The sequence below is a fragment of the Miniopterus schreibersii genome (assembly GCF_964146895.1).
Source record: "Miniopterus schreibersii genome assembly, chromosome: 10".
In the NCBI taxonomy this organism is placed as follows: Eukaryota; Metazoa; Chordata; class Mammalia; order Chiroptera; family Miniopteridae; genus Miniopterus; species Miniopterus schreibersii.
This window is the reverse complement of record NC_138110.1, coordinates 346794-371589: the sequence shown is the minus strand read 5'-3', so window position 1 is coordinate 371589 and position 24796 is coordinate 346794. Positions and strand designations below refer to the sequence as shown.

At 55.6% G+C, this 24796-nt stretch overlaps 1 protein-coding gene across 1 annotated transcript in view; it reads left to right on the top strand.

The window, feature by feature from the left end:
• The window catches only part of MYT1 (myelin transcription factor 1), a 52923-nt gene extending 35667 nt beyond the window's left edge, over positions 1-17256 (top strand). Inside the window, exons 14-23 of the mRNA XM_081149091.1 lie at positions 1554-1708; positions 2684-2746; positions 2853-2921; positions 7048-7110; positions 7353-7436; positions 10938-11159; positions 12154-12245; positions 12842-12945; positions 14986-15129; positions 15425-17256. Coding sequence (XP_081005217.1) covers positions 1554-1708; positions 2684-2746; positions 2853-2921; positions 7048-7110; positions 7353-7436; positions 10938-11159; positions 12154-12245; positions 12842-12945; positions 14986-15129; positions 15425-15565 — 1137 coding nt within the window. The 3' untranslated portion in view covers positions 15566-17256. The remainder of the gene's footprint in view (positions 1-1553; positions 1709-2683; positions 2747-2852; positions 2922-7047; positions 7111-7352; positions 7437-10937; positions 11160-12153; positions 12246-12841; positions 12946-14985; positions 15130-15424) is intronic.
• The last annotated feature ends 7540 nt before the right edge of the window (positions 17257-24796 follow it).

Genomic DNA, 24796 nt, shown 5'->3' with positions numbered 1-24796 from the left:
CAGAGAAGAGGCACCTGAGCCTGAGCCCCGACGGAGGGCGGCTGCCCGAGACCCGCCTGCCCAGGGCTGTACTTGCCGCCTTCCCCCTGGTTGGCAAAACCGTGCCCAGTTGGTGGGGCCTTCCTGTGGGGGGCTGCCAGTGGAGGCGGGGCCTTCGCATCTGCTGTCATCCTTGTTCCTGTCTTGCTCCCAGGACTTAGCTTCACTGCCCCCCTGGCGACCTCGCCCTCACCGGCCCCCTTTGGCTCCTTCTTCAGCCACCACCTCAGGCTGGTCCCCTCCCTGGGCTGCTTGCCCCTCTCCTCTTTGAGCACCCTTGCCCTCTCCCAGGACTGTCACCAGGCTCTCGCTCACTGAAGCCTGTTCCCACGCTCTACCCTGTAGCCGACAGTCCACCCTCCAGGCAGAGGCCTCAGCTCACACCCAGCCCCTTCCTCTCTCCAGCTGCCTCCCCTAGGCATGGGGACCTCACCGCCCATTGGGTCACCCTCAGCAACACTTCCTGAGCCAGGCCTTCTCGGTCTCTGTACCACGGCCCTGGATTCCTGACTCAGACCTCCTGCCAGCTCTGCCCTGTCCGGGGGGGCTGCTCCCCCAGCCTCCGGCTGCAGCCCATACTCAGTGTCCATGCCCACAGGCCTCTGGGATGCTCTCCAGGTTGGTGCTTCTGGGAGCCCCATCCATCCTGAAGCACAGCTTCTTTTTTTGAATTAAATTTATTGGGGTGACATTGGTTAATAGCTTGCAACTTGATCAGGTGAATGAGTCAATAGCAGTGACTGATCTCAGGCAGTCCTGATGCTGGCTGTGTGCTCCAGGGCATTTCCAACTTTGATCCCCAGAAGTCCTGTGAGGGGCTGCCCTTAGCTCCAGTTTCAAAGGGGAGCCTTGGTCCCAGGCGGTTGAACATTTGCTTGGGACATAAAGCAAGTGCCGATGCTGGGATGTGAGCTGTGAGCCACTGAAACTGCCTGTTATGGACCAACTTGCAGGGCGCTGACCTTCCTGACTCTTATAGACTGCCCCCCAACCTCAAAGGCTGGGTGCTTGGTCACCCCGTCCATAGCACCCTGCCCTTGGGTGGTGACTGAGCACCTCCGGACCCAGCATTCAAGTTCAAAAAGCTTATTAAGTGCTGGCTGTGGCCCAGGCACTGCGCCAGTGGGACGTAGGGCGGTGGCCAGGGGGTCGGGGACCAGTTCCCTTGCACTTTGTGTGCTGTTATTCTCCTGTCACCTCATCATCACGGCATTTCGACAGGTACTTTTTGGTGGCCACTGTGTACTGAGCACATCCCTCCTCTCGTGTTTAGGAGGTGGCCGGTGTGCCAAGGACACGGAGGGTGTCAGGAGGCCCCCTGTTCCTGGGGCAGCTCTGGTTGAGATTGGGGTGCTGCCTTCTGTGTCTTTGGGGGGTAATCTTCCTCCCTTATCCAGAAGACAGGAGACTCCAGAAAACACCTCTGTGGACGCCGCTCTGACAGGTGCCCCCCGCCCCTGGGCCGGGCGCCGCCCCCGCCGGCGTTAAAACCTCTCCCTGCTGGTCTTTTGCAGTCAGAGCCAGCAGCCCATTCTTTTGCTTCCTCTGAAGCAGATGACCAGGAGGTGTCGGGGGAGAGTCCCGAGGAGCGGAAGTACCCGGGGGAAGTCACCCTGACCAGCTTTAAGCTGAAGTTTCTCTCCAAGGACATAAAGAAGGAGCTGCTCACGTAAGTCCCCGCCTTGGCTGCCAGGACTCTCGGGAGAACCTCCGCAGTCTGGGAAGGACCGCAGCCTGGGCTAGGCCTGGGACGTAGGGTCCAACGCATCTGGGGCCTCCTGCTGCCCTCAGTGGGCGGGATGGGCTCGGCTGGGCCATGGGGGGAACAGGCCTCCCGCACCTCTGCACTGTGCTGGGCTCACATAATCCTCCGATGTGATTAAGAACAACCCACATGGCAGGATGAGAGCTGAGGGAAGCTGACCTCCCCTGAGCCGCAGCGGCCTGCCCTGGTCACAGAGCCAGGCCTGATGTGCGTCTGTCTCAGGACTCTGTGCCCTTAGCACTGGCAGCCTGGCTAGCCCTTCCAGCTAGTCCTAGAGGGCTAATCAGATGTCATTGGAGAGCAGGAAAGCTGCTAGTGGATGTAAGCCATTCTTAGCCAGATGTCACCACACAGCCTTCTGGTCAACCTCCACTGAGAACCACCTCTCTTAGAGGACCGTGTGAGGCCGTACCTAGCACCTGCACCACAGGTGATCCAGTCTTGCCTGTGCTTAGTTTGTGCCCGAGGTTCCTCTTCTTGTCCTGAGCCTCCTGCTCTGTGGCTGGCTCCCCAGGGTGGCTAGATCCGGGCTCCAGTCTGGGGCCTTGTCCTCAGGGAAGCCCACGCTCTTTAGAAAGGCACTCCCTGCGTGTTCACGGCACCCACAAGTGTGTGCTTGCAACACGTCTGCTTGGGGCATCCTAACTTCAAGCTGAGAGTTGGTTTGGTTCGGTTCCATTTTCCTTCTCGAGTTCAGTCATGTGGGCGAGTTGCCATCCGAGGCCGAGGCTGCGCTCTGAGGCTGAGTGGAGGAGTTGCCCCTTGGCCAGTGGGTGACCCAGGAGCAGGTGCCACCACCGTCCCTGTGCAGGCTCAGCCGGGGCAGGCCTGGCAGGCGAGCCTTGCTCTCTGTTCTGACGCTGTTTTTCCTCTGTTCAGCTGTCCCACCCCCGGCTGTGACGGCAGCGGCCACATCACTGGGAACTATGCCTCCCACCGCAGGTTCGTCCCCCGCTCGGGCCGGCCTGGCCGGGGTGCTGCGTGGTGGGTCTTCCTCCTCTCCTGCTCTGCTCCCCTCTGTGGCTTACCCCCATCTCTTCTTTTTCAGCCTCTCTGGTTGCCCTCTTGCTGACAAGAGCCTCAGAAACCTCATGGCTGCCCATTCTGCTGACCTCAAGTATGTCTGCCCTCCTGGCCGCCCATCTCTTGGGTGGCTCCCTGGCTTTGCTGTCCCCTTCCATGAGGCTCCAGCCCAAATCGGCCTTCTCCAGGGCTCCGGTCCCAGGCTGGCCCCGCCTGTGGAATGGGGCAGAGAGGCAGGGCAGTGGAGGGGCTGGTTCTGCTTGGCTGGGGCCGCTGCTGCTTGTGTCTCCCTGCTCGGAGTGCTGCCGCCTGTCTGTCCCCGCTGGCCCGGGCCGCTGCAGGCTCCTGTACTGCCCTCGGCCCTGGCGCCTTTCCAAGGGCAGCAGGACCCGCCTCTGGCCCCCGGTGGCCCGGCCCATTCTGTCCCTGTCTGAGGGCCCTGACTGAGGGCCTGCTCTCTCCCTGCACTTGGGGTCGGGAGCAGCCCAGAACTGACCTCTCCTTGTAAGTCTCGCTGTGGCTCAGCCCACTGCAGGCTGTGCAGCTTGTGCTGATGAAAGAGAAAAGTCTCTGCCCTCCCTTCTCTGCAATCCCTCCAGCTGCTGCCTTGGCCCCTGGTGTTTAGATGTGCCTCTCTTCCTTGCTTGTCCTTTCTCTCTGCCGAGCCCCTCCTCTTTCTGCCTCTGTTCCTCACTGCCCCTAACGCACAGCCAGGCAGGCCCCATGGGCACCAGCACCTGCTTGACAGCCCTTCTCGATGCACCCAGAGGTTTCCCAGGTATTGGTGTCCTCTTGGAGCTAGAGTCGGGGACTGTCCTTGCCTTTGGTTTTCATGCCTTCAGTTGAGCTGTGACATGCTGGTCTTGGGCTCCCAGGCTAAGCCATGGAGGGAGAAGAGGTGTCACTCTGGCCCCTCAGGCCACCCCCTCTGCAAGAGTGTTCCTCCCTCCCTTAGGCCTCTGTGTTGGGAGGCCCTGAATCCAGACAGATTTCTCTGGTTCATTCCACTCTGTGGCCAGACAAAAGCCAGGGCCCTGGTGCCTCTGAGCTGAGGAGCTGTTGTTCCTGAAGGGTTCCAAGGACCTGAGCTGATTTAGAAACGGGGCAGAAAACTCGAGATCTCCCAGAGTGCTGTGAGGAGGCACGTCTGCCCCAGCACCTGGGAGAAGTGTCTCGTTTCCCCTTGTTACCAGGGAGGCCTCTGTTCCTGCAGACAGGGCTGGTGGGTTTGCCACCAGATCGTCTTTCGGGGAGTGACAGCTGTAACACAGGTGTTTCCTCAGCTCACTGGACGCACCATGGTGTCCAGCCCCAGAAATCCAGCTGAAACGCTCAGCCCTGTTGGAACCCCCTTCCTCAACTCCCTCTTGCCTGTCTTTTATCTTTCCATTATTTTCACTCTCCTTCCCCCTGTTTTCTTTTCAATTCTACTGCCTTTCCCACCTGTAATTGGTTTTTGTGGACTTCTAGTTTGAGGGCCTGAATGATTTTTAGAGCTGTGACCATGGGTGCTCAGGGCTACGGGATGGAAAATGTCAGAAACGTGGCTGTTGGGAGGGTTGCATCCTCTAAAAATAAAAGCCTGTGAAGAACTTTAACCCAAAACATATTTAGAAATAGCAACAGAAAGTCTTCCTTGTGTGAAAACAAGTCAGTCTTCAGCCTCAGGAGGGCCTGGGACTGTGGCCAAGGTGCCCCTGACTTTTCCAGAAGCCCTTCTCTCTGCACAGGGTCTTCGCATGGAGCCCACTACTTGCCTCACTCAGGCCACAGGGGTAGGTGGGCCAGGTCCCAGCACCTTCCTGGTGCTTGAAGCTCCCCCGTCTCCCCCCTCCTTCTGTCCAGTGGGTGTCTGTCATGGGCTGCTCCTGACCGGCCCTGTGGCAGGGGTTCAGGCTGACTCCTGTGCCTCTGCCTTGCCAATGAGGCTTTTCTGGTGGCCTCCCTACTGACACCGGGACACAACCACAGCCCTGTATGATTTGTTTTCTGTGTTTTAACTAAATCCCAAGGGCATCTGCTCTTCCCTTTCATGTACCCAATGTGGTTAAGGGCTGGGACACGGTTGCTCAGCTCACTCTGTGTGGGGAGTTGGGGCGCAAGGGTGTGATGGGGGCTCTGCACAGAGGGTGGGGACAGGGATAAGGCTTGGAGGTGAGAGCCTGTATGTTGCCAAGCTGTAGTGTGTCCCTTAGACATAGGGCTCTTCCTCCTGCCCCGACAACCCACTAAAAAGCAAATGGTGGGAGCGTCCCTGCAGCTGACCCTGTGGGTACTCAGGGCCCCAAGAATGGCTGATGCTGCAGGTGCTTGACCTGAACAGCTGATTCTCCAGCCACTTGGACACCATCCTCTCTTGGATGCAGCTCTGGGAAAAGCTGTTGAATTTGGTCTCAGCAAGGAGTGCAGAACAGTCCCCCCTGCCAGTCCCAGCATGTGCGTGTTCTCCATAAGTCACCTCCCCCACCCGAGACTCAGGCCCATTGGGGGGCCTGGCAGGGCCATCACCTATTACCCAGAGCTGCACCGGGGCCATCAGGGCCTGGGACACCCACCCCGCTGAGCCTGGGCTCTGTGCTTCTGCCCCGAGGCTAAGAAGAACCAGGTGCCCCCTGAGCAGCTGCGACCTCACCCCACTCTGCACTGGCCTCCAGGGAGCACTTGGCAGGCCACCCTCACCTGAGGAAAGGGCAGCGGGGTGTCACAGGCTGTGGCCTCAGCACAGAGAGCCATGTGAGGCTCCCCCAATGTGCCTGAAGGACCCAGTGCCCGAGCTACTGGTGCCTGGGACCTCAGACGATGCAGAGACACGAGGTGTCAGAGCAGGAGTGCCAGCAGCCGGGGTTTGTGGGAAAGGGTGATGCCTGCCAGATGAAAGTGGGGGTAGCTTCTAGTAAAATGCAAAAACTTCTTTGTTCCAGACTTGCGTGGGTTGAAGTGTGACCACACGTGCCTGGGGCAGGAGCCATCATAACCTCAATGGGGTTTGAGTTACCCCAAAACTTGGTCAGAGGGTGATTTGACCCATTGGTCAGCTGCCACACCAGGGAGGCATTTGATGTGTGGCCCCGGGGCAGTGATGAGGAGGGGCCCCAGAATGTCCCTGGGGCTGGAGAAGGAGCTGGGCAGGGAGAGGACAGAGGAGGTCCCTGGGCATTGAGCCCCCCATGTTGGTTGCCAGCCTCGAGGTTTCTCTAATGGGGACAGGCAGTGCCGGACTGCTGGGTTCTAGGAGGTGGCCCAGAGACTGTGGGAAGTCCTCTGGCATCCCAGCTTCCTGTCCTGCCCCAGACTCCAGATGCTGCATGTGCTGGTGCAGGAGGCCCCAAGGAAGGGCCTTGGACACAGTGCAGGCACCTGGGCACCTCTGTTGTTTGGAGGCAGAGGCCCTGTACTCTTCCAGTGGGCACTAGTCCCCACAATCTTCCCGGACCACTTGGGGTGCCAGGGTTCTCTCTGTGTGTGCTGGTTAAACCAGGAACAGTAGGAGAGTGCTCTGTGAGTAACGGCTCTCCAAATGCAAGCACCACAGTCCTGCCTGGTCCCCAGGGTCCCGGCCGCACCTCACAAGGGACAAGACATGACGTGGCACCTGACTCTGGAGGGGCTTCCTGCAGACGCATGTGCAGAGCAGGCTTAGCTCCCACTCTGACAGCAGCAGGAACACACGCATTTTACTCAGGGCTTCTGTGTCGTGCTTCCACTCCTCTCCTGCGCCGGTACCTGCCACCCTCCCTAGGTGAGGACACACCCCGAGGTGCCAGCTCTGTGGGTGTGGGTGCAGGTGCTCAGTAAGCTTGTGTTCACGTGCTCACATGTGCAGCCCTCCTTGAGAGAAGCCCTCTTCCTCCCAGTGACGCCACCAAGACAATCCATCTTAGGTGTTAGGTTTGCCTTCCTGACCACTCGTGTAAAGTGAAGGCCTGTATGTGTTCTGGAACCTTCTGTTGTAGTCCAAAACCCTGCAGAAGGCCGGGCTCAGAGAGTCCCTGTGGTGGGGATGTGCTCTCCTCTTGGCCTTCCCGGCCCCCTTGGGAGACCGAGTGGCAAAGTTGTGAAGGTCGGAGGTTGTGGCAGAAGGCCCGCCAGGACAGGCACCGCCGACTGTGACACTTCACCTGGGTGGGCAGGTGGGTCTGCAGGGGGCTGGGCGCATAGGGTGTCCTTCTGAGGCCGTGCAGCTTCACTGGCTCTGGTCCCAGCTCCCATGTCCTTTGCAGGTGCCCCACGCCTGGCTGTGACGGCTCTGGCCACATAACGGGGAACTATGCTTCACACAGGAGGTGAGCCTGCCATGTCCTGGGGTGCCAATGGGGTGGGGCTTCTTCCTCAGGTGAAGGTGTAAAGCTCCAAATAAGACATTAATGTTGCCGGCCACCAAGCTGGGCTGCCCTCTGCGCCCAGAACTGGGGCTCCTGGTGACGGCCCCTGCCGTGGATCTCCGGGGCTGCTGACCCCAGGCTCGAGAGGAGGGTGAGCAGCTGCTGTCGGGACCACGGCTGTATTTTTCCTCTTTCGAAACCAGCTTATCAGGCTGCCCTCGTGCCAAGAAAAGTGGAGCCAAGGTGGCACCGCTGAAGGACGACAAGGAAGACCCGGAGCTGATGAAGTGAGTCAGGGCCCTTGCTTTGCGGGGCTGTGCCTGTCCTGTGTCCTAGAACTAAAACGCTCCTTCTCAACCCCCTTTCCATGAACACGGCTGACCCGTGACAACACCTGCCTGTGGACGCCTACGAAGGCGCGAGCCATGTGTGTTGCAGCCCAGGCCCATGGGCTGAGAGGCAAAGTGACCTGCTAATTGTGCACTTGGGGGCCACTTGGGAACAGGCTCAAGGTGTGGGGCAGCCCCATAGGGCGCTTGTGGGCATCAGTCTCTGCACAACTTCAGTCTGGTGGGAAAGGTCAGGTGCAGGAGTCGAGGAGGAGGCTGTGGTTAGAAAGATAACAAACCCTCATACACCTGCACATTCACACACCTTTCCAGGGAGCCAGTGTGACATCCCTGGAGGCTCATCCTGAACACGGCTGTGGGGAGGAGAGAGCACATCCTGTGCCTCACCTGATGGAAGTCCCTGGAACCCTCTACTGACCTCACTAGGGGTATCTGACCTGTCACTGGGGGCTTGTGCATGCACTCTGACCCTATGTGTGCCCCACTCAGTGGGGGCTTATACCATTGTAAGCTAATCTTTCCAGAAGGGAACTTGTCCCCTTAGGTCCTTACTAGCAGGTGGGGGCAAGGCAAGGCCACAAGTGCAAACAGGGTGACCCATCATGCAATTTGCCCAGGAATTTGAGAGCTGATGTGGCAAAGCAGGAATGGGTCCTCCTGGCAAGTGAGGAGTGGAGAAAGGGAATGGCTGTGGCTCTCTCATGGCCCAGCACCCAGGGCTGTCTTGGTCAGGGCATGGCCATAGGGTGGTCAGGTGGTCAGTTGGCCAGGTCATCAGGTGGTCAGGTCAACACAAGGGGGAAGCAGGCCTGCTCTGACCCTCTTGCCTGGAAGCCAGTCACAGCCTCCCCTGCAGAGGGGAGCAACCTGGGCCAGCTATGCTTGGCCACAGAGGAAGGGCCTAATTGATCAGCATGACACCCTTCAAAGGGGGTCCCCATCAGCTGTTTCATGTAATAGGCTGTCACTATTCTCTTTATTTAAATTATATAGTAACAATGTAATTAATGCTAAATCAAAAATGCAAAATAGGTTGCTGTTGGAATGCTGCCTACTAACTGCGAGGGTGGCTCAGAGTGTTTTCTTCTGAGAGTCCAGGGTTTGCCTGTGATCATGTGGATGGAAGGCCTGGTCCTGCTGGTCAGCTGTTGTGAGCGTATTGTGCTGTGTTTGCAAATGATTCAAACCAACATCAGCATTTTTCAAGTTAACTGGGAGAAATGGTTTCCTCCTCTTAATGTGCTGTCTACTTTGTTTAAAAAACAAAACAAACAAACAAGATTTCTGCAGCCAACTGGAGACTGTGACTTTTAGAAACAGTTCTGCATCTATAGGATGGGTGAGTCCCTAGTGGCTCCAAGGCAAGGAGGGAGCCACTCGCTAGAGCCTCCCTTCATAGGCCTCCCCCAGCCATACACTTGAACGTGTTCATTACCAAGTGGCATCTTTGCCCAAGTGCTCACTACAGTAGGAATGGTGGCAGTGCGCTCAGTCCTGCTGAGTGGTGGCATCTCCTGAGCGCTCGCTTGCGTCTGGACGGGCGGGCTGCCCAGTGCCTACATTGTTTAAGATTAAGTCCCATCAGCACTTTGTGGTAAATCCTTTTGGCCATGTCTGAATAACTGGCCATAAAAATCTGTGGAGGTTCCTGGGGCTCGGAGCTGAATGCCCTGTTGTTCCTGGCTGCAGTGGCATCTGACAGAAGAGATGCTCCTGTGACCCTGGGGTGCGGTGGCACATCACTCCTGTGCCCCAGCACAGGTTGCCTGGGGAGCACAGAAGCCACACAAGTTGGCATCCCACACACGTGTTAACATAAGGTCACCTGACAGCTCTGAAGACTGGACAGCGGGTGGATGGAAAGAAAGCACTCCCTGGGAATGCAATTCCAGGGAAGCCCTGCAGCCCTCCAGATGGGGGAGGGGTTTGCACAGAAAGTGAGGAAGAAGACTTCAGGTCCGACCATGGGCTGTAGCTGCGGAGAGTGGAGTCATTTTGGGGCCTCACGGGCACCTTAGAGCACCTCAGAGCACCTGGTGCAGGCATCCCCCAAGACCCCCCAGCTGGGAGGTGTCCAGGTTTGGAGGGTGGGTGTAAAATGGAACCTCCCCAAGCCCCCTGCTTTCTCTGCTCTGGACTATGGACTGAGATGACCTTGGACTGGCTCAGTGGACACCCCACAGGCCTGAGGCCCGTGTGGGTAGGATGACCAACAAAGATATTAGAGCTGGCAGAGGGGGGCAGATAGGCTGGTACTGTCTGTGGTGGCTGCCTCTGACTGAGGCCAGGGTGTGGGGGCCATGAGCCTGGATGGCCTTGTCACCGGGCAGCGCAGCTGGCCCCCCACCCCCCATTGCAGCAGGAGCCCCTGGGACGGCCCTGGCCCTGTTGAGGGCTTCCTACCTCTGATTTTTTGGACCCCAGGAACCTCCCTGAAAACTAGGGCAATGTGTCCCCTCTTGGGTCCTGTGTGTTGCTGGGTCTGCAGCACATGGAAAGTGGGTGACAAACATCAAGTTAAATGAGTTTCGTTTGCTGGAGGGAGAAGACTGAAGACTAGAAACTTGCTGATGGAGGATCTTGTCCTCTGTTACATGTTGATTCCACAGTCCTGAGCTGTCAGTGCTCAGAGGCACCACAGTGAGCTTGAGTCCAGGCCCCTCCCGAAGGCCACGAGGAGGGACCCCAGGACTTGCTGCATCACCGTTTCATGTGACCACATGGACTCTAATAGCAGTGTGGGGGGCAGTCACTCTGAACCTTTCTCAAGTTGTTTCAACTGTCCTGTGGCGTTTGGGATCCGTAGGGATCCCTTCCTCTCCTTGAACAACCTGAGCAAAGGGGACCGCAGGCCTTGGGCTGAGTCATTGTGGATGTCCGAGTCACACCTTTCCCACCTGAGCTCTGTGGCCTCGCACTCGTCCTTCCAGAACACACATTCTAGATGTGGCAAAGCTGGGACATCCACGGGCATCATGCCATGACCAGCCTCCTTCTGGGATGCTGTGGGGTGGCTGTCCCCTGCTGTCCCCAAGCTGCCTGGCTGAGGGTAATTTCTGACCTCTTGTGACTCCTAGGCCACCCAGACCTGGTGCTTGGAGCAAGTTCCCAGCAAGTAGTCTCTGGGTGGTCTCAGCCAACACTTTCATGGCTGAGTGGCACAGAGGTCACATTGGCAACAAGGTCCCAGAGGCCCCTGAGAACCACTCCAGGGCCCAGGACATCATGCTCAGGTCTGCGAGGGACCCTCTGGTCATGCAGGGGGGCAAGAAGCCAAGGCTGGAGAGGGGACATGATTCCTGCTCCAGTCACCTCCCTGGGGCTGCAAGAGTGGGTGTTTGTCCAGGAGCACCCAGCAGGTTGCAGGGCCCGACTTGAGGGGGTCCCCGAGCTTTTCCTCCAGCACCCCTTGCTCACCTCTGAACTGTTTGTGCCCAGGTGCCCAGTTCCAGGCTGCGTGGGGCTTGGTCACATCAGTGGCAAATACGCCTCTCACAGGAGTGCGTCGGGCTGCCCGCTGGCCTCCCGCAGGCAGAAGGAGGGCTCCCTCAACGGCTCCCCCTTCTCCTGGAAGCCGCTGAAGAGTGAAGGGCCCGCCTGCCCAACTCCCGGCTGTGACGGTTCTGGCCATGCCAATGGGAGCTTCCTCACTCACCGGAGGTAAATGCCCCCTTCCCCCCAACCGTGTGCCCCATGGGAGCCTGGCTATGGGGCTCTGCACAAGGCTCCTGGGGGATCCACCAGGGGCTCGGGTGATCCACACTTTCTCGAGGGAAGACCAAGGCCAGGACTGGTAGCTGACTGGGGAGGGGGAGGAAGCCTGCTGGTGCCAGTAGATAGTGCTTGTGACCCGTGTTACCTATATGTCTGTTATCAGAAGCCTCCCCTCCACATCCAGAGGAGGCCCTCCGGCAGCAGGCTGCCAGCTTCTCATGAAGAGCTTTGTCTGCTACAACCTGTGCCCTGCCCCTCACATTCTTTGAAGTTTGGGGCCAGGCCTCTGCCTGTCTTGCAAAGGGGCCTGGTGACAGGACCCCTCCTGGCCCTGGCAGTGGCCCCTGCGTGCTCACCTGCCTCCTGAGACCTGCCCGAGGGCGAGGCGAACCTCACCTCGCCAACCCTCTTCCTCTCTGTGCCAAGTGACAGCAAGATGCGCAGGGCCACCACTTGGTCCTGTTGGAAGCTGTCTTTCTTGTCCTTGCCTCATCTACCACCTGTAAGGTCAATGGACTCATTAATTCCATGGTGTTTCCTGGAGTGCACTGAGAACCAGGCTCTGGAGATAGGGCAGAGGCAAGAGCGACAGTTCCTGTCCTGCAGTCGACGTGAGAGGGAAGGTGGGGAGAGAGATTACAACAGAAGAGCGAGTGAAACGCTGAGGGGGTCAGCCTGGTCGGCACCGGGAATCGCAGCAGGGAGGGTGTGCTGGCCTGCCCCTCCTCCTCAGGACACGGGCGGACGGGTCTTCAGGGCAGTGGCCGGGGCACTGGGTAAGGAATGAGGGAGCTGGAAGACTGTCCCCAGGGTGCGGGACAAAAGGACATGAGCTAGAAAGTTCCATCCAGGACCCTAGCAGGCTGCCGTGGTGAGGACGTGGCTCTCAATGGGATGTGTCACCTTGGACTGGTTTTTGATGCGTGACCTTTGCTCTCAGCTTGTCCGGCTGTCCCAGAGCGACCTTTGCTGGAAAGAAGGGAAAACTCTCAGGGGATGAAGTTCTCGGCATGAAGTTTAAGACCAGTGACGGTAAGGATGACCTCCAGCGGCGTCTGCACGGGACCCTTCACCCTGGGTGCGCGAGCAGTACCTGTAGGGCTTGGGTTTGGGACGCAGAACCCGTCGTGGTGGAGACAGACCCCTTGACCTGAGCCAGTGGCTCTCCCGACCTTGGCTCTGACCTCTGGGGGCCCGTGTCTGGGCTCCCAGCTCTCTGGCTCTGGCAAGGACACACGTGAGTTCTGGCATCAGAGAAGCCTGCTGGCAGCCCTGGAGGCTGTGTCCTCGGGGTTTTTGGAGCAGAGAACACAACCTCAATGGAGAGAGGCTGAGGAAATTCAGTGTCATCTGAAAACACTCCCGTGTTGATCTTGGAAACTAATACCTGCCAACGAGATTTGGACTTTCCCACCTATGACCCAGGGCCTCAGGCAAACACAGACACGCGGGTAGTGGTCCGAGACCGGCCACCCCAGCACGAAATGTGGGCGGGGAGCTCAGAAAGCAGGCTGGGCACCTCTTTTTGGAAAGGGGCCCCAGGTCCATGCAGGGAGCAGGCCTTGCCACACCCCCACTTGTGGCTGGGGAAGGCTGGGCTCCGTGACCGAGGCTTCTCCCCGGGGCAGTGCTGGAGAGCGACGAAGACATCAGGCAGCTGGACCAGGAGATTCGGGACCTGAACGAGGCCAACTCAGAGGCGGAGGCCGCCATGGCGCAGCTGCAGTCGCAGGTGGGCCGCCCGCCTGCCCGCGGGTCCCCAGCTCAGCAAGTCCTTTCGTCCTTGGTCCTTGGCCTCCTCTTCTGTGGGGGGGAGAGCTGAGCCCACATCAAGGTCACTGTCGGGCTGAGCCGATGGGCACAGTGCTCAGGGCCACCCTGACAAGCTCGGCCTGTCTGTGCTGGCAGCTCAACCAGGGCAAGTGCTCTGGTGGTAGCTGGGGGACCCCGTCAGGGCGGGTGTCCCCATCATGGTGAGTGGTCCCGTCAGGGTGGGTGGTCCCTTCAGGGTGGGTGTTCCCGTCAGGGTGGGTGACCACAACCAGGCTGAGTGACCTGACGACCTCTTAGTCATGTGCCCCTTCATGTTCTCGAGTGGACTGGGCACAATACCAATCCACTGCACCTGGTGGTTGTAAGATGAATGCGTTTCTACGAGAAAGCAATTAGCAGGAGTGTGACCCAGAAAGAGCTGCTGTTGCTGAGCGATAGGGTTGCCAAGGACTTTAAGTGTATGTGTCATATTTCTCTGATTCCTCCAAATGAGGGCTTGTAATCATGAAAAAGCAGTAACGGTCTTATTTTGAAAAGAAGACCATGGCCTGCCCTTGACTGCTGAGTGGGGCCCAGAGCAGAGCTGGGGTACAGGAGTGGGGCCACACTTAGTCGTGTCCCTATGGCTGAAGGGACAAAGGGATAGGAGGGGACCAGGTCCTGCAGGACCTGAGGGCAGAGAGGACCGGTAGGAAGGTGGGGCCCCTGTCCTGAGGCTGCCGCCTGGCATGTCTGATACCGCTCTTTCCTCGCCGGCAGAGGGCTTTTGCCAACTACCCGTGAGTCAGAGGCCTGTATAAAGGCACATCAGCCCTGGAGAGCAGGGAGGGGCTTCCTTACCAGCAGCATCTTCCCCAGGTTCATGGGAAGAGACGCAGAGAACGAGCGTCAGGCCATCTCTGGCGCCAAAGACACATCGCTGTGCTGTGTCTGTCCCTCCCTGGCCCTTCCCCTCTCAAAGACCACAGGCCCTCTGGTGTCGAACCCCACAGGTAGCACCTCTGACTTCTCTTAATTTGCCAGCACCCACCTTTTTAAAGACAGTGTTCAGTATCCTTTGGGAAGGCCCCCATTTTGGGCCATGTGCTCTGCAGAAGTCTCAGGCAAAGAGAAGGCAGACCCCCAGCCCACTCACACCTTTAAAGCCAGAGGCTTGTCACCAGGCGAAGAAGCACGATGCTCCCAGCCACTCGTCACAGAGCCTCCTGGTTGGAGGAAAGCACTCTGTCGGGTACATAGCCTGCTAACAGGCAGCTCACTGTTCCACAACAGGGGACAGCTCAGTGTGTCACTGACACGGTGAACTGGCCTCTGCCCAGGCTCCTTCGAGGTGCGGTCAGGCCGGGGGCCGCCCCCAAGCACATCTTCTCCAGGCTAGGTCCCAGGTCAGGCTCCCCCCTTCCCCACGCGGGCCGTATACCTATGCACAGGGTTATGCTGAGACTCACCTGGTGGCCTGAGCCACCCAGAGCAGACAGCACTGCCCATGGCTGGCAGCCCTGTCATCACTGCCCTCTGAGGCTCCACTGTGGAGCCCCCTTGGGAGTTGCCTCCGGTGTCCTGCTGGAAACCCCAGGGCACTGTCAGGTGCCCGGAGGAGTCATTGGCCACTCCACCCAGCTGCCTGCTCTGCCTGCTTTCCACTTCCATGTTAGACATGTTGTTGGTCTTTGTGGTGGGGGACACCCCACTGGGTACAGAATCCCCATTACAGACGTGGAATACAAAGTGAGTGTTGCCCAGGGTTTGAGCTCAGGTGCCTTGGACCCCGTGCTCCTCCCACCCCTATAAAGAAGACACGGCACAGGAAGCCATGGCCTCCACTACCCCCGGCTCAATCACCATCTCCCCTCCTCCACCCAGGGACCAGGGCACTGCCAGTCCCTCACTGTGGCAGGACCCCCCAGGGGTAGGGCCCCTGCCTTTCCACTCTCCCCAAGAGTGTTGAGATGGTCCTGGAGGACGTGAGGGACAGGGCCCTCCTGTCTCGCCGGTGCAGATCTGCTCCATGGAGAAGAGCCTGAGGACCATCGAGCAGGAGAACAGGCTCATCGAGGAGCAGAACGAAGCCCTCCTCCTGGAGCTGTCGGGCCTGAGCCAGGCTCTCATCCAAAGTCTCGCTGACATCCGCCTTCCACACTTGGTGAGCGGCATGTGGTCCTAGGGCACTCACCTGCCCCAGGACAAGGGGGGGCAACGAGCACACCCCTCTGTCCCTGGGGTGCTGCCCGGCCAGGCTGCTGCCACACAGACCCAGCCCTCCGTGTTGCTCATGACCCACAGCCAAGCCCTCGTGGGTGACTGAGCCTGAAGGCGGAGCAGTGGGCACTGGGTGGGCGTGGCCTTGTCCCCATTGATTTCCATAGTTTCCGAAGTGCGTGGGCTGTGGGTCGTGGGCTGTGGCAAGGCAGGCTCGCTAGACTGGTTCTGTTCTCCAGGAGCCAATATGTGAACAGAATTTCGACGCCTACGTGAGCACCCTCACCGACATGTACTCCAACAAGGAGTGCTACCGGAACCCCGAGAACAAGGACCTCCTGGAGAGCATCAAGCAGGCCGTGAGGGGCATCCAGGTCTAGGCCCTGCCTGCGGAGGGGGCGCCAGGGACCCCAGCTGGGCTCTGTTGTTTACCTCCCTCGCCCTGCCCTCCCATGGAGATTCCCAAGTCACAGTGACTTCTAGGTGGCAGCCGGGCAGCCTCGGGCAGGTTTATCTAAAGGGCGGCCTGGAAATCAGCCTCCCTCGATGTACTTGTCGGGTCTGAGGCCTCAACCTCCCCTAGCGAGGGCTGAGCGTGAAGTATTACAAATTGATTTATTTTTGTTTTCTGAAAATAATCTGAAGAGCAGCTCGAAGCATCCAGTGGTTCTCAGGGAAGTTTGGAGTTTGCTCCACAGTGATCCTGTGTCTGTGGAGCTGGGAGTGCTGTGGGGTCAGCCGGGAGCACACGCCCGGCCCGTCTGCTCAGTGGGGCCAGTGTGGCAAATGTGTTTTTTGTTTTCAGTTAATTCAGTTTTGTGTTAAGAACGGAACAAAGCACTGCTCCTGCGGGTAGTGAGGGTGAGCTGCAGCTGGAGTCCAACCTGGGACGCCCCTGAAAGTCAGCCTCTGGCTCCTCAAGAAAGCACCTCATGTCCGGGGCAGCTCCTTCTCTAACATGCACAGACATGAGCAGCTTGGGCTAAAGCTCCTTCTTGGGGCTGCAGCTCTAGATCCAGGTCTGACGCGGGGCCAGGGCCCTGGACTCTCTGTGTGTGACCCAGGCCTAGAACCTGTCTCTGCTGCATTACCTGGGTCATGGCTGAGCTTGAGCAAGGTAGAGATGGCATCACAGAGGCCAGGGGACAAATTCTTAATTGGAGACCACCAAGGTTTCACTTCCTTTTAGATCTATTCAAGATGCGAGAAAAGGTAAATTTTAATTTAATGTGTTAAAAACACAATGTTTCTACATGTAAATAGAGTCCAAATTGATTGTGACTGCAATTCCAAGTTAGTATTTAAAAGTAGAGAAATTGCTCTTTCTGGAAGACATAAAAAAGTAGTTAGTTTAATTATTCTGTAAATTACTTAATTTTGTCAAGATGTAAGTATTTCTATTCACTGCCTCTTTTATGTTAACGTTTGCTATTTATTTGACATTTTTATTTATTAATTTTATACTGTTTGAACTGCCCCACACATCAGGACACCATGAGAGAGAAACAAATGAAATCAAAGCAGAATTAACTAATTGACCGTGAACAGGGCCACACACAAAGTCTCGCTATAACTTCTAGTTATAATTTTGATGCAACCAAGTTATTTTTTATATATTTTGTTATTTATTCTTTTAATAATGGAATTTTTAAAAAGTATTTTGTAACTGAGAAATTTTGATAATTTGGGGATGTTTTCCCTTGGTCCAGTGGAAAGAAAGTCTTGGTTTTCTTTATCCCATTCGGTTCCTTGTGTTTCAGGCCCAGACAGCAGCAGGCGGGACTCTGTATTTATTGTTTATTTTCGTGCAGCGCAGCTGTGTGTCCTGTCGCGTCCTCGCGACCACGTGCGGATCACGATGGCCGCGTCCCGTCCCTGGGAGGAGTGCTGGCCGCCACCACTTGAGCAGTTGGCAGCCTGCTGGCCCCCAGTTCCTCCGCAGCTCTGATACTGTGACCCTCCTTCCTCAGGAAATGCGCCGAGCCCACAGCACAGTGCTTCTCGGCGTGTTTGCAGGGTGATTTCCTAATAAAAGTCCACTCTGACTGTGGTGGGAGCGTGTGTTGTGAGGACGCCACCTGCGCCTGAGAGCCGAGTTGCCTTCCTGGGTGCAGCCCTCCATCACCTTCCTGGGGAGCGAGGGTGGGTGTAGAGTCTTTCATCTCAGGCTTCTTCCTGCTGCCACACATGGAACCGGCATCTTCCCCTGAGGCGTGATTCTAGAAGATCTAAGGCACTGCACCCTCTCTGCCCACACAACCAGGATGGGCAAACCACTGTTTTCTCATGGGGTCAGGGAGAAATCTTCCTGTTGAGGCTGTTAATGGGGAGGAGGGGAATGGGTGCTGCCCTGGGCCATTTCTCCTGGCCACAAGGAAAAAGCCTGCAGTAGGAGAGAATTTGGACCTTATGGAGGCAGGGCTGAGAAATGGAGAGAAAGGTGGAGGTGGGAGGGGGGAAAGAGAGAGCTCTCTAATGGTCTTTTCAGAGCTCCTGAATCCACCCATACCTGAAGGCTATCTACCCTTGCAATTCCCAGTTATATGAGGCAACAGATTCCTTTTTTTTTGGCTTAAGTTCTTGGCCTCGCTGTTTCACACTTTTCTGACAGGTGTAGCTCTAGCTGCCCCAGGGTTAGACTTAGGTTTGGGGCTTCTAGTTGCACCCAACCTGTCAGCTCACTTTGGCCTCCCTGGGAATCTGGCCTTTGCATACCAACTTGGAGCTCCCATCTTACATGTGAACGAAGGAAATGCTTTAGGAATTCTGGGGTTCATTATCAACCCCTGTCTGAGGCGACAGGGTCCAGGACACATTCTGTGTGTCTGGAGAGCTCCAGCTGCTGACTTTGGGGACCAGAGAAGAAGGCGTGTGGAACCTGTGTAGGAGGTTTGAAGAGGACTCCTGGAGGCCTCCTTTGCTGAAGCCCCGTGGGGATGGGGGACGGGGGACTGGGCTGTACCCATGTCCATCATATGTGAATGCTTGGATGTGAGCAAGCCTGACTCTAAAGTGTCCCTCGGCAGGCTGACGTGACTTCATCCTGGAGGGCTTGAGAGTGGGCTGGGGAGTGGGGGGCAGGGTTGACCCAGTCTTGGAGGAGCTCCCAGGTAAATGCCATTGCCTCCTAGGATGCTCCGACCATTCCCCAGGGACGGTGGCTCTGTTTAGGGACCCTGAGGACTCCTTGAGGTGGAGACACATCCCCCAGGGCTCCTCTGGCCCTCCTGCCTATGGAGCTGAGCAGGGTGCCCCCATGGTCAGGCCAAAGTTGGGGGAGGGCCCTGGGGAAAGGCCCTGGAAGATCGGTCGTATCCCTGGACCTGTGGCACATGCTGCTTGGGGTCCCCATGCAAGGGGCCCTAGAGTTTGGCTCCCTCCTGGGCTGCCTGGAGCCAGCGGCACAGCAGGGGACACGAATAGGGGCACCATCAGTTTCTGAGTGGGGGAGCCTGTGGATGTGTAGGTGAAGCTGGGAATGTGTGTGCCTCTGCCAAAGGCCTCTAGGTGGGTGGGCATTCAAAGGCCTCCTGGCAGCCAGTGTTAAGGGACCACAGGTGGGACAGGTGTGGGTGGTCCAGGGTGCATCACACAGCACAGCACCCTCCCACAAGCTGCTACTGTCACCCTGCATGCTAGAGCCCGGGGCCAGGACTGGTGACTTTCGAACATAGTCCAAGCAAACAAACCTTGTGAATGGAATGTTACACAGAACCCTCAATGGCCAAGGCTGAGGGTCAGAGCCTGTGTGGTTTGGGGAGATGCCCAGCACCATGGAGTGGTCCAGACAGACCATTCCTACAGGGTCTCTAGTCTCCCCTCATCAGTCAAGTACAGAGCCTCAGAGACCCCAAGGAGGGGAGCCAGCCACACACAAAATGTACGCTTTGTTGGGGGGTGGGGACCAGGAAGTTGGTCTGTACGGGGCAGCTGCCAGGTCTGAGGGATGGCACATGGGCGAGTCAGGGGTGCTGGGCGAGATCCCCCTCATGGGGGCTCCTGGTTTCTGATGCAGAGACAGGTGACAGCTCTGGATTTTAGTCTGGGCCCATCTCATACCTGAGAACCTTCAGCAGATCACTTCCAGCCTCTGTGCCTCAGTTTCCTTCCTTGCAAAGGGGTCCACAGTACATGCTGCTGAAGGAGGGGGAGCCCAGACCCCAGATCATGCACCACCTTGAGGACACCCCTGAACCCGCCTCCTCCTCTCATCTGTACCAGCTGCTACTCCTGGCACCTCGGTCTGCTCCTGGCAGGTCGCCAGCCACCTGATGTTTAACCACAGTTGCCACCCAGGACCCTCCTGTAAACACGCACAGGTCTCGCTGCCATCTACCTGGTGCTTGCAGAGTGCATACATCTGCTGCTACCCCCTCCCTGAGCGACGTCTTGGCCACCAGCAGCTGCAGTCGGAAGTGCTGGAGTTCACGCCCCACCTTGCTGAGGTGATCACTCACTCATGCTCTTCCCTGAAGCTTTTCCTCTCCTCAGTCACAAGAAATAATGAGGAGTGGTTGGGGGGCTGGTGAAAAGAGAGGAGACCTCTAACCTTGGGACCTACATCCTAAGAAATTGGTGTCCTGCAGATCTCTGGACCCTGGTCTGATGCCACTTCTTTGCAAGGGCCCTGCAATAGTCAGGTTTTTCCAGAGAAACAGAACCAATCACATAGAGGATAGATTTATTTTAACGACTGGCCCATGCGATTGTAGGGGCTAAGTCTGAATTCTGTAGGCGGGCCAGGAGGCTGAGCAGGCCAGCAGGCTGGGCCCAGGGGGAGTGGGTGCTGCAGCCTCACATCCAAGGGCTCTCTGGGGCTGAGTCCCTTCTTCCCTGAGGTCCCATCTGTGCTCTTAGGGCCTCAGCTACTTGCATGAGGCCCACCCACATTACGGAGGAGAATTCACTTTACTCAAATTTTACTGATTTAAATGTTAATCACATTAAAAAAACAACACGTGCCCTCATGGCAATGTCTAGATTGATGTTTGACCAACCATCTGGCACCGTGGCCCAGCCAAGTGGACACATAAAATCAACCGTCTCGAACTCCTTCCCCATGCCCATGCGTTGCTAACTTTTAATAAGGTGGTCTGTTTTAAGATGAGAAGTTATTTTTATTTTTATCTTATGAATCAGTTTACACATACGAATACGAATGTTAGAGCTCGCCAACACGTTCAGGGGGATATGAAGCGGCAGTCGCCCATGCAGCACGCACAGCAGAGAGGCCTGGTGCGAGTCTGAACGCTGTGGGTGACCACTGTGGCTGCAAAGGCCTTAAAAAGAGGAAGAAATATTTGTCCGCTTGTTCAGAGAACCTAGTTTGGATGCTCCCATCACAACAGCTGTGTTGTGGTGCCACCTTGTGCTGAATATCCAACCTTGTTATCATTGTGGCCCCACGCTTCCAGGAGTGGCCCCTCCTTGGCTACTTTACACACCTGTCAGAGGCAGGAGAGAAGGTTCAGGTACAAGGCCATCCATTCGAGAGGCTGCTCTGCTTCCCCAGCCCAGTGGTGGTTCATTCATCTGCAGGCAAAAATCTCACTCAGAGGCTCAGGACACCGAGTGGGCATGAGACCTTCCTCCTCCACTGGAGACATCTGTCAGAAAGGGCGGCCAGGGACCAGGCTGCCCACTTCCTCCCACTTCCTCTGCAAAAGGCAGTGAGGGTGAGCTTGGCAGTGCTTCCTGGCTGACATGGAAGGAGCCCCCATGACCCAGGGGGCTTGTTTGTCTGACTCCACTCCAGCAGCCGGAGGAGTCCCCATCTGCAGCCCTGACTCAGCTTCCTGATCACTGTCTCAGGTTTAGAAACGGAGCTCCTCCTCAAAAACAGGTGCTGTGCATAAAACTCTTAGCTGATAAAACATACTGGAGTTACTGTCATTGCAAAAGCAATACTTTCCCATGGTAAAAACAGTAAGACAGCACTGTGGTAAATAAAACAAGAAGTGGCGTCATCAGCCAGGACTGACACACCGAGGAAATAATCACACACACACACACACACACACACACACACACACACACACATATTCCCCACATGACCATCCTTTCCAGTGCCCTTCATACCTTTGTATAGACCTATCTTTCCATCTGGTGTCACTTGCTTTTTGCCTGGAAACTCCCCTTTCATGTCAACATTGTATGAGTTGGCTTCTTCTTCTGGCTTTTATTTTATCATTAAAAAAATTAATAGTCTGTACTTTTGAAAGCAGTTTTAGGTTTACAGAAAAATTGCAGAGATAGTACAGTCTTATTATCAGCATCTTTTGTTAGTGTGGAACATTGTTATAATAAATGTGCCGAGATTGATACGTTACTAACTAAAGTCCACAGTTTTCTTTCATGGACCACGTGTTTGGTGATGTACGCAAAATATCATTGCCATGCCCAGGTCAGCCACCTTCTATGTAACTTTCTACAACTTTCATGGGAATATTGTGAGGTTTGTGTTTAGACTTGTTTTTGCACATGTGGATGTCCAGTTGTCCAAGTACAGATTGTCGGAGAGACTGTCCTTTTCCCGCTGAGTTGCCTTTGCTCCTTTGTCAAAGCCCAGCTGACTATCTGTGAGTCTACTTCTGTGCTCTGTTCTGTTCCACTGATGTTTGTCGGCTCCCCCACCGATGCTGCACTGTCCCGTTCCTGTAGTTACAGCAGCTCTGAAAGCTGGGTCGTGTCAGTCCTCCAACTTTGTTTGTTTTCAATGTTGTGCTAGTTAGTCTGGATTTTGGGTTTGTTCTGTGTTCGTTTGTTCTGTTTTTGCCTCTCCATATTACCTTAGAATTGTTTTGTTGATACCCATCAATAACTTGCTAGGATTTTGATTGGCCTGTGTTGACTCTACAGCTTGAATTGGGAACAGCTGACATTTTAACTATACTAAGTCTCCCTGCCCATGGACAGGGAACATCTGTCCACTTACCTAGATCTTTTATTTCTCTCATCAGAATTTTGTAGTTTTTCTCATATAGATTTTGTGCTTTGTTAGATTTATGCCTAAGTATTTCCTTTTTCTGTGCTAATGTGAATGGTATTGTTTTTAATTTCAAATTCAAATTGGTTAATGGTTTGCGGTCACACCTCACATAGTTATGTTGTGGTCAGTGATGGAGCGCGTGGGCAGCGGCAGTCCCACAAGGTTATCACGGAGCTGAAAGACCCCTATTGCCGCATGAGGTTGTAGCCCCGTGACGTCGAAGGATTTGCTGAGGATGAGGTGGCTGCAGAAGTCAAGGCTGTGGGGAGACGGCCAATGACTTCGCCTGGGTGAGCATGAGGGTGACATGGGGGGCTCCTGGAGCTGGTTCCTGAGGGGCTGGCCATGGGGAACTGCTGGAACTGGAACAGCAATGCAGAGCTGGAGAAGAGACAAGAGAAAGGAACCTGCCAGAGAAGGAAAATAAGACCCCCTGGAAAATTCACAGTGAAGGGCTTAGCAGGAGCTTTTGCAGACCTCAGGAGCTCCTTGAAAAGTTTGGAAGCATAGACCCCAACACTGAAAAGCTCTCAAAAGTAGAGAAGAATGTTCATGGTGCACTATCTGCTTACAAGCAAATCTGTGATTGGAAAAAAGAAACGAAGTCAGCCACTGTGGGCATATTTATGACAAGAGGACACCTCTTTCCTCAAGAAGAGCCTCAGGCAGGTCCTTCGGGACGTGTTCCAGGAGGAGGCGCTGTTGTCACGGGACAGGACAGGCCACACGCCCCCCCCCAGACCTCCCGGTGGGCAGGGCGTGGAGTGGGAGGCAGCGACACTGGTGGTCCTGACCCTGCGTAGGCCTAGGCTCATGTGTGTGTTCGTGTCTTAGTTTTTACCAAAAAAAGTTTAAAATGCAGAAATAAATAAAATTTTAAAAATAGAAAATAGAATAAGAATATAAAGAAAATATTTTTGTACAGCTATACATTGTGTTGTGTGTTAAGCTGTTATCAACAAGAGTCAAAAAGTTTAAAAAAATTTTGAAGTTTATGAAGTAAAAAAGTTAAAGTAAGCCAAGGTTGCTTTATTACTTGAGAGAAATTTTTTAAATGCGTTGAGTGTAGCCTAAGTGTACAGCGTTTACCAATCGTCCAGCACGTCCTGGCCTCCACACCGCTCGCCGCCTGACCCTGACTCGCCGAGCCACGCCGTCCTGGAGGCGCCCCTCGCAGCACGTGCCCTCTCACGTGTGCCCCCTCTGTCTCTCAGGACATACTTTTACTGTACCTCCTCTATCGTCAGGCACGCGGATGCCTACGGTATTCACTGTGGTAACATGCTGTGCAGGCCTTAACGTCTGCCTGCAAACACTAAGGTCTCCGTCAGCTCCGGATGCTGTCCTCGGAGTCGTACTTCCCTCCTCCTTTGTACGCTGGACGATTTCAGACTGGCTGACAGACGCTGCGAATTTTACCTTGTGGAGTATTGAAGATTTTGTATTCTTATAGTAAATACTGTTGAGCTTTGTTCTAGGACACAGTTACTAGGAACAATGTGATCCTTCCAAATCTTTCTTTGACTTGTTGGCTGGGGTCAGTGGCTGTTCCTCACAGCTGAGGGAAGAGCCGTGTGCTCCGTCTAATGTCCCATGGACCACAAGTTTTCCAGCCTGGCTGGTGGGGACAGGCACGACTCCCTACCTGCTGGGACTGCGGCCAGTGGTACCTCGGATCGTTTTTGCAGGTGCTGATTAGTTCTCCACTGGATCCTTGCGGGAACCTTCGGATCTCGAGACTTCCCCATGACCAGTCCGCTTTGGGACTGTTATCTGCCCTGGTCTCCCTGCATCCTCAGTTTTATTTCCTCAACTCAGGGAGACCTCCCGGCCCTGCTTGGGTTCCGCTCTGCATTGTAGTCTGGAAGCTGTGCCAGCAGGAGGAAGGGACAATTGTTAGGCTCTGCCTGCTGGTTTTTCATTCCTCAGGAGCCACTGAGCTTTGTTGCATAATATCCAGTGTCCTAAGAACTGCTGCTTCCCATACTGTGTCTACTGTTTCAGGCGCGAGAGCCAGTCCAGCTCCGGCCACTGCATCTTGGTCAGAGTTTCAGCTGCAGATGATAAAGCAAGCTCTGAAGATGATGGTGGTGAATGTGCTTAACGCCACTGAACTGTGCATGTAACTAATAGTTAAAACAGTAAATTTTATGTTATTTATGTTTCCACAATTAAAAAAACTAAAAAAGTGGGTTACCTCACTCAAAGGAAGCCTTGGTATTATACCTTGAAGACAACCCAGCATGATCTTGACTGATGTCCGGCAGAGGTACCTCAATGACTCTCGTAAGCGAGGGCTTCGCAGGCAGCCTGTGCGGGTCCACCTGCCAGGCCACTGAAGCTTAAGTTGGCCGATGTCACCAGGGTAGCCCTGACTCACCTTGAGACGAACAAAGTGGACACCCCCTTACACACACCATGTGCTCCTGTGTAGCTCTGGAGTTCACACCTGCATATCGCTCCTTTTCATAATTATTCAAAAAAGTTCTCTTTGCCTTGTAGGACCCAGAGAAACTTTACCAGTAGGCCCTCTTGACCAGACTCCACTCTCCCCCATGTCAAAATGCACAGCTGTCCCCTAAGGCAGGAATCCTGCAGGGGGGGCGCCCCAGCCTCCCCGCTA